A 7732-nucleotide genomic window follows, 5' to 3' on the forward strand; every position below is an offset into this window, starting at 1 on the left:
ATGAGACAAATCGGCCACGCTTACCTTGCCTTGCCCCGTCCATCCCCGGACATCAACCAACCGGGCAGAGGCACCATCCCGATTAAGGGTCCGGATATTCCAGGTGCATACCCTCAAATTATAGTCCTTTCTACGTTAGCCGTGATCGTCATCAAAGGAAAGGGGTATCATCCGAGGCATGGTTTTTTTACATTGGGTAGGGTTTTAACGAGCAGGGACCCAAACCCAACGCATTGTCATATTAGTTCGCTCCCAAACGGGTGTTTGGTCGCTACGCAGGGGATACGCGGATATAAATATTCGGACGAATTGAGCTGCGATTTGAACCGTAAGCAAACAAATCACTTTTGGCCACTCCCAGATGAATGGTAAAAGCTCTGCAGTTCTGGGAAATTTACAGAACATAATGGTCAAAGGCGAATATCTCAACTAAAACCTGATGTATTTTTTAAATTCATAGCTCTACATACCTGTACACCAAATAGCCGGTCAAGCCGTTATTCTAAATAAAAAATATAAAAAATAAATTTTCCGTATACTACAGTGATTCCCAAAGTGGTCCAATTGGCCCACCAGGGGTCCATGGAAGACTCGACTCGAAAAAATATGGGGGTCCACGGGTTGTAAGTGGGGATCCACGAAAATGTATCTGGTCTCGATGGTAAAGAACCAAAATGGTTGCTTGATAGCCTATTTATTTAACTTTAATTTATATTGCCTCTTGACGCACTGGTGAACTTACCGTCACTTTGTGTTATCATACGTGGGAAAGCCTTAAAGGCCACCTGCAAACTAAAAGGAAGCGGATGTTGGTATAACTCTGAGGGAGGCGATGCGGAGATTACCGGCGGCAGATATTTGAGCACTTGTGTATTTTCAATGCTACAGGATAGTACGCCACCATTACCTTTGTTGAAGAGATTCTAGAGAGAGAGAGAGTTCCCTCAGGGGAATGCTGGTTTAATTCCAGCACTGAGCCCGCCCTCACACATTGTCGAATCTTCATTGATGGCTCCAAAACTGACTCAGGGTCAGGATCTGAAGTATTTTTGTAATGGGGATAAGCTTCACTTTTTCCCTTTGGGAATATGCTTCGGTCTTCCAGTCTGAGGTAATTGCAATCCCCAATGCCATAGACTACGTGGTGGAAAATAGGTGGGGCGGAAGGTACAGCCAAGCTGCACTCAAGGCATTGGCCAGCCCTCTATTTAAGTACTTCCAAACTAGTTCGGCAATGCAAGTCTCGACTAAATTGTGTTGGTAAAGATAACCCGCTTGCTTTACTCTGGGTGCCGGGCAACTCGGGATTGCCTGGAAATGAGACATCTGACCCTCTGGCCACAGATGGCTTAAACCAGGCATTCCTCGGTCCGCAACCAGTTATAGTACTTCCCACTTTGGCCATCGAGGCCTCCATCAGAAACTGTGTGGATACTTCGCTCAGCAATTACTGGGAGCCATCCGGCTTTGAAGAGGATGAGATGGTGGAATACTTCTTGAGCTTCCTGCTTGCTCTTTTGTTCATCATCGATTTATCTAGATTCGATCTTTTGTTTTTTGTCAGTTTCTGAATTTGAAGTTTGGCGTAAAAAACTTTCCAGTTTTGTTGTTTCAGGTTTTGTGTTTTAAAAATGCGGGTGAGGAATATTTTTCGTATCACTTTAAAACTCGGAGCTATAAAAATAAAAATGATGCCATCAACACAAATAAACTATTTGACAAATACATCACATGCAAATTCACGAGTAATCCGAACATGTGAGGCAAGGCGTATTTAACAAGGTGGTGTTGGCCGTATATAAGTAAAAAATTACACTAACAAATTATACGCTGATGTCCATACTGTCATTGGTATGAATTACAACAAACACATCATTTTGACGTAATGGCCTCCGCGGCGAAAAACTCAGCTGTCGCCCCAACACCACCTTGTTTAATACACCTTGATGTGAGGAGTTTATTTATTGCTCTTAAAAAATAAAACTCCTCAAAGCGAGATAGTTCTTTCATGGCTTTACGAACTCTGTTTTTTAAAACTTGCAAGTATGTAATCACGTCATTTTAATAAATAGAACACAAGAAAATATTTTATTTTTATATTTGACACTCCGAATTTAGTTTTGGAACTCATCCGCGATGCAAATTTACATCGTTAGATCTAATCTTCACATTATTTGGTAAGCATTGGGAATATGTTAGAAATGGAGCAGCAGGGGGTCCACCGAAACCAGTAAAGTTTTGAAAGAGGTCTACGAGTAAAATAAGTTTGGGAACCTCTGGTATACTATGCAATATACCTCTGCACTTTTTTAAGATAAACTAAAATTATCGAGATAGCATTTCCTGGTACTATTTTTGAAAATATAGGGCGTTTTCGGACTGGCTGCTGAGATAGGTCGATCTTCCACTCAGGTGTCGAAATATGGCTACTATTTTCTTACTACGAAGATATGTAGGACAGGCATATAAAAAATTAATAAATGTGAAGTAAATGCATATCGTCGCCCTTATACCAAAAGCATGAATGTGCAAATTTATCAATTTTGAGTTATTGGGTTGACTTGATTAACCTTTGGATGTGCAAATTTTCAAGGATTTTTAAGGACACAATTTTTAAAGGACTTTTCCATACCCATTCGTTCTTATGCACCAAAAAAATTATTCTGTTTAAATTCTACATAATTTTTCTTATATTTGATACCCTTATCTTTATACTAGATTGCACTGAATTTTTTTTTTAATTATTTGAAAAAATTAACGATAATCTTAAATTTTTATATGAGAATTGAAATCGGTTTGGTTTTTTGCTTAAAAATACTGAGAATGAATTACCACATTTACTTAAAATTATTTAATTTCTACTCTCTTTTTCTGCAACTTCGGCATTCACAGTAAAAAAAATTTCTATTATGAATGTGAAATCGCGTGATCAGAGAAACAAAACGACTACCTCACTAGTAAAAAAATCGCGTTTGATTTATAATAGTTCGAATTTTGATTGCCGTATAGCCCATGATACTTTCATAGTTAACCATGACTTGTTAAAAACTGTCAAAAGTGCAAAGATATAATTTTTTTTAGAGAAATGCATAAGAAAGAAAAATTATGTATACATAAAAGGCGGTTATCCCTTTTTTATAAAATACTATATATTTTTAAAGTGTACTATATTTTTTCAGATTTTTTGAAAAATTACTATAAAGATCTTGGTAACCCTACGTAGAATCCTTCTCTGATATAAACGCATAATCGAAAAAAAATGGCCCGCCGTAACTTACACGCATCCACACATACTTACGTGGCTTCAGAAATATGAATATAAATATGTTTATTTGTAAACATTTCGCTATCCCTAACCTCTTTGGCATCTTTTCCTACCGGACACTGCAGCAGAATCTCAACCCTACATACATATGTACATATACATATGTAAGTAATAAACATATGAGTATGCGAACCGATCTTTTTAAAATTCAGCTTTTTACGATAAGCATAAAGACAAAGTCCATGCATTGTTCTCGCACATTGTACATACGCGGAATTAAAAGACGAATAGAAATTTTGCGATTAAGCTAATGAAATTCAGTCCAGTGCATACCTGATAAGAAATGATACAATAAAAGTGTTATTTTGTTTTTTCCCCAACTTTCTTAAACAAAAAAAATGTATCTATTTTCATTGAACTCACTTTCCGCATTTTAAATTCGTCGACATTTCTTAAAATTGCTTTCAAATCGATAATATAACGATACAATATAGCTTTCAAATCGATTATTTTCAATTTAACGAAGCTTCCCCCATACCCATCTCTATAGCAAAAGTAGTACTAGAAGTAGATCAACTGTTTCATTGCATAATTTTAGGCGATTTGAAATGATAGCAAAATAGTTATCATTCAACACCAAACCACAAAAAATTACAAGAAATCCACAACGGATACTTACGCACGCACAAATGCACTTATAAAACACAATACTCATCAAGGGGTTTTAAAATAAATTGAAAGAATCACAAATTACTCAAGTATCCAGCGACGAAGCGCCAACAACGAGCAAATACATTTCAAGTGTGACAATATTTAGTTAAAAAAAAAATAAAATTTAAGTACTTGGTTAAGCACACAAATTAAAATAAAAATGGACAATAGATCAAAAGTGACAAAGAAAGATATAGCTTTCAAAGTAATACAACTGCCTGCTGCAGCCGAATGTATTTCCGAAAAGTCATCCTTACAAGATCAGCATTCGAAGGAAGCAATCGACATTGAAGGTAATGAAGGTGCTGCGGAGACTGTGATCAGTGTGACCAGTGGGGTTGATAAGATCGATGGTCCTATAGGAGTCGATTCCCCTGAGATAGATGATCAAGCAACTGCTCCACCCACCAACGAAAAACTACGTCGAATTGATAGCATGAATTATGCCGGAAATAAGAACTTAGCAGAAGGTGAGCAAACACAATTCCATGAAGCGTAAACGAAAGTGTACAGGAAATCTAAAAATAAAGTTTTTACACATATTTAAATATTAAATTGAAGGTCTAATGGATATTGCACTTTTGTCAGCGAATGCTAATCAGTTGCGGTTTTTGCTTACATACAACGACAAAGCGAGCACTTATTACATGAGTCTGTGTTTGGTAGGGTTGTCCTTGGTGCTGCAAGTGGCCGTTGGTGTTGGGCTAATTTTTAAGGTACATATACAAATGTGTGTACATGCACACATATTTAAAAAATTAAAATATAAGCTTGAAATTTCTTTAACTTAATGTGAACCCAAATTTTATATGAACTTATATTTTCTCTATAGCGCCACTTGAAGAGAACTGATAGCTGCTACTTCTATATAAAAGAATTCTTGCTCTGCGGCGTTTTCATTATTACTGTAGTGAATATACTCCTCGCCGCATTCACCACAACCGATGGCACTGAAAAAGCATAGAAACTAAGAAATCCGCTGATAGAACGATAACTATATATACATATATGAACAATGAACAAATTTAAAAATGAACCTAATAAAGACTGCCAAAAATATTCTACTAACTAAAATTAAAAAAAAAAAAAATGTTTTCAATGTAAAGCGTTCACAACTGTTAAGAATATAATACAGTGAAATCCCCGTTCATTTGAGAATTTCAATAATTCGTAACAAAAAATCACGTTCATTCGCAAAATCTCCGCACATTTATCGTATTTTTTTAGCTATGCAAGTTATGTTCAACCTATTATAAATGTTAATTGGTGGTTTTGACAAGCTCTTTGTAATTTCTAACACACACATGCATTTTTTCCTAGTCAGTTAAAATTTAAAGGGCGTATTCGTTGTCTAAATTAAATTGATACTTAAAGTAAGTTGTAGCTTTTTTGTCAGGTAACCCATTATGTAAAAGAGCTACACATAACTTAAAGTGCCAACTTAATTTTGACTACGAATATGCAGCTGATCCGTAGCATATCCATCGAAGCCTGATTTCTTTAGACGGAGCATTGCTCGGGGTGCATATCGACCTATCTTGAAAACGCCCTACTTCGGAAAACCGAATTCTGAGATAAGGCGTTCTTCAACTAAATTCTGAAATAGGGCGTTCTTCAACTAAATTTTGAAATAGGGCGTTCTTGAAAAGCTTTCTGAGATAGGGCGTTTTCGAACTGGCTGCCGAGAAATGTCGATCTTCCACTCAGGTATCGGTATGTATATGATTTTTTATTTTACAGGAGAAGCAAAAACATTCAGGGTATTCATCTAAACGCGCAAATGCCTCGTAACTGTGTAAACCTCGTAAATAAACTGGTTTTCCACACAAAATTAAGAAAATTTATGAGGTTTACGTGGTTGCCAGGCATTTACGCGTTTAGATGAATTGCCCTATTATAAAAAAAGGGTATGAAAAATAAGTAGGGCTTTTAAAGAGTGGCTTGTAACTCTGTTGTTTTTGGTACTAATACTTTAAATTTTTTATTGATCTTAATACATCCTACCAAAATCTGTGAAAAACGCAGTTACGAAAAAAGTGTTGGTTATTTGTAAATTAACGATACGTAGTTTTTAAGGTTGGGGTATCAGGTAATGGTTTGGATTATAAATATTGTTTTTATGTAATATTGTTAATGGAATTATTATCAATGCGTTACTATTTTAGCATAATAAGAACCTCTGCATTGAAATGAAAATAAAAATATGTTTGCTTACTCAGTAGCTCAAAATTCTATAAAAGATATTTTTAAAATAAATTGCTCGGAGCTGATTTTGGGACACATCATCCAAGATTGTCGTAAACAGAAAATGCATCACTGAGAGAATTTTTAATGAGCTAGAAAATCAAAACAAAAGCGTGAATTTGTATACGTTTTGCAATAGAATTTAACTATTTTCTAATTTAAGTATAATTTTTCTTTTATTCGGTATGATATACATATTATGCAGCGATATATGTGATATATTTTGCAATGCAACTAATAAAAGCTTAAACAGACGGCAGCGTTGATCCGGATTAACTCGGACTTAATCCGGATCAACTGCAGTTGATTCCCGAGTTGATCCGGATCGACGCGCTGCCGTCTGTTTATGCTTTAAGATGATAAACCTAAATAAAATAAATTTACATCAAAAAAATTAATAAATTTGGGAAATAAATTACACAACGTCGCCTGAGTAAAAGATTATCGTATGTTAATTTCGGCAGGTTGTGGGAAATTGCGACTGAAGTTTGGAATGCAATTTCTCAAAAACGCGAAGCTAAATTTTCTCCTAAGTCTCTGAAAATGTTACTAGTTCACAAAATTCTTAAATTATTTAATTTTTAATGTTTATTGTTTATTGTTAATTAGTTTTGACTTTATGAAGAATTTTATTAAAATTTTGTGGTAAGCGTCATTTGTCCACAATTTGGCAGCCACTTTGTATGAAATACGACAAAATGTGATCAAAATGTCTACCAAATTAACGACACTTTTTACTCAATATCTCGGAAACAAAAGAAGATATCGGAAAATGGTAAACGCCATTTTTAAGATATTAATTAGTTTAATATGACTGCATCACCAACTAAATTTTTACTAAATTATCGAAAAAGTTGTAGTCAATATATCGGAAACTAAAGGGGATATCTAAAAACTGATAACACCAATCGAAAGACCTTATTTCAAAAGATATAACTGCATCTAGAACTAAAAATCGTCAAAATGGCACTAACGACAATATTTTACGCAGGCGACGACAAGCAAATTACTTGGAAATGTAAATTCACCCCGATGCGATACAGCAACAATAAGGGCCAGGGGTATTTTTGTACGAAAAGCAACTTTTCAGCGGCAGCGCTCAGATCGTTCCGATAAGTAATGTTATTTTGTAACAAATTTATCATCAAACCTGTGTGTTTATTCGTAAAATTGATGCACTAAACGAAACCTTATTCTAATAATTTCTAAAGTTTATTTCAATAGTGCTGAAGAGCAATCGCGCCTGTAAGAAATTGTGTGCTACCTAAAATCTCACCTCTGGAAGCTTTATCCCCATAAAGGACTTCACTACAGTTTTTTTACTAGATATACTGAGATCGTAACAACACCTATCTAGATACCTTAGAATGCAAAACATTTCTTTAAAATCGTATATGTACAAATCGTCTGATCCCTGCTTAAGAGGTCGCGCATCAAGCGTTTATTTTTCCAAAGTAATAACACAGATTCTCTAAATTCCTAACCTTTTATATACATATATGTATGTACATC

The 7732-nt window shown here is 35.2% G+C and overlaps 2 protein-coding genes across 2 annotated transcripts in view; both read left to right on the forward strand.

Moving 5' to 3' along the window:
- The window catches only part of LOC118739217 (long-chain-fatty-acid--CoA ligase 5-like), a 431825-nt gene that overhangs the window by 398539 nt on the left and 25554 nt on the right, over positions 1-7732 (forward strand). The window lies entirely within an intron of this gene.
- LOC118739224 (ninjurin-1-like) lies at positions 3845-5028 on the forward strand. Its single transcript, XM_036470421.1, has 3 exons — positions 3845-4446; positions 4538-4692; positions 4809-5028. Exons 1-3 carry the CDS (start codon positions 4137-4139, stop codon positions 4938-4940), a joined length of 597 nt encoding a protein of 198 aa, XP_036326314.1. The 5' UTR covers positions 3845-4136; the 3' UTR covers positions 4941-5028.

The sequence above is a fragment of the Rhagoletis pomonella genome, unplaced genomic scaffold (assembly GCF_013731165.1).
Source record: "Rhagoletis pomonella isolate Grant_MI unplaced genomic scaffold, Rhpom_1.0 Rhpom_scaffold_00005, whole genome shotgun sequence".
Lineage (NCBI taxonomy): Eukaryota > Metazoa > Arthropoda > Insecta > Diptera > Tephritidae > Rhagoletis > Rhagoletis pomonella.

Excerpts from the sequence above, each read along its gene's own strand:
- LOC118739224 (XM_036470421.1), top strand. The coding sequence starts at position 4,137 with ATGGACAATAGATCAAAAGTGACAAAGAAAGATATAGCTTTCAAAGTA. Across the intron at positions 4,447-4,537 it reads AAATAAGAACTTAGCAGAAG|GTCTAATGGATATTGCACTT; the intron begins GTGAGCAAACAC and ends ATTAAATTGAAG. Across the intron at positions 4,693-4,808 it reads GTGTTGGGCTAATTTTTAAG|CGCCACTTGAAGAGAACTGA; the intron begins GTACATATACAA and ends TTTTCTCTATAG.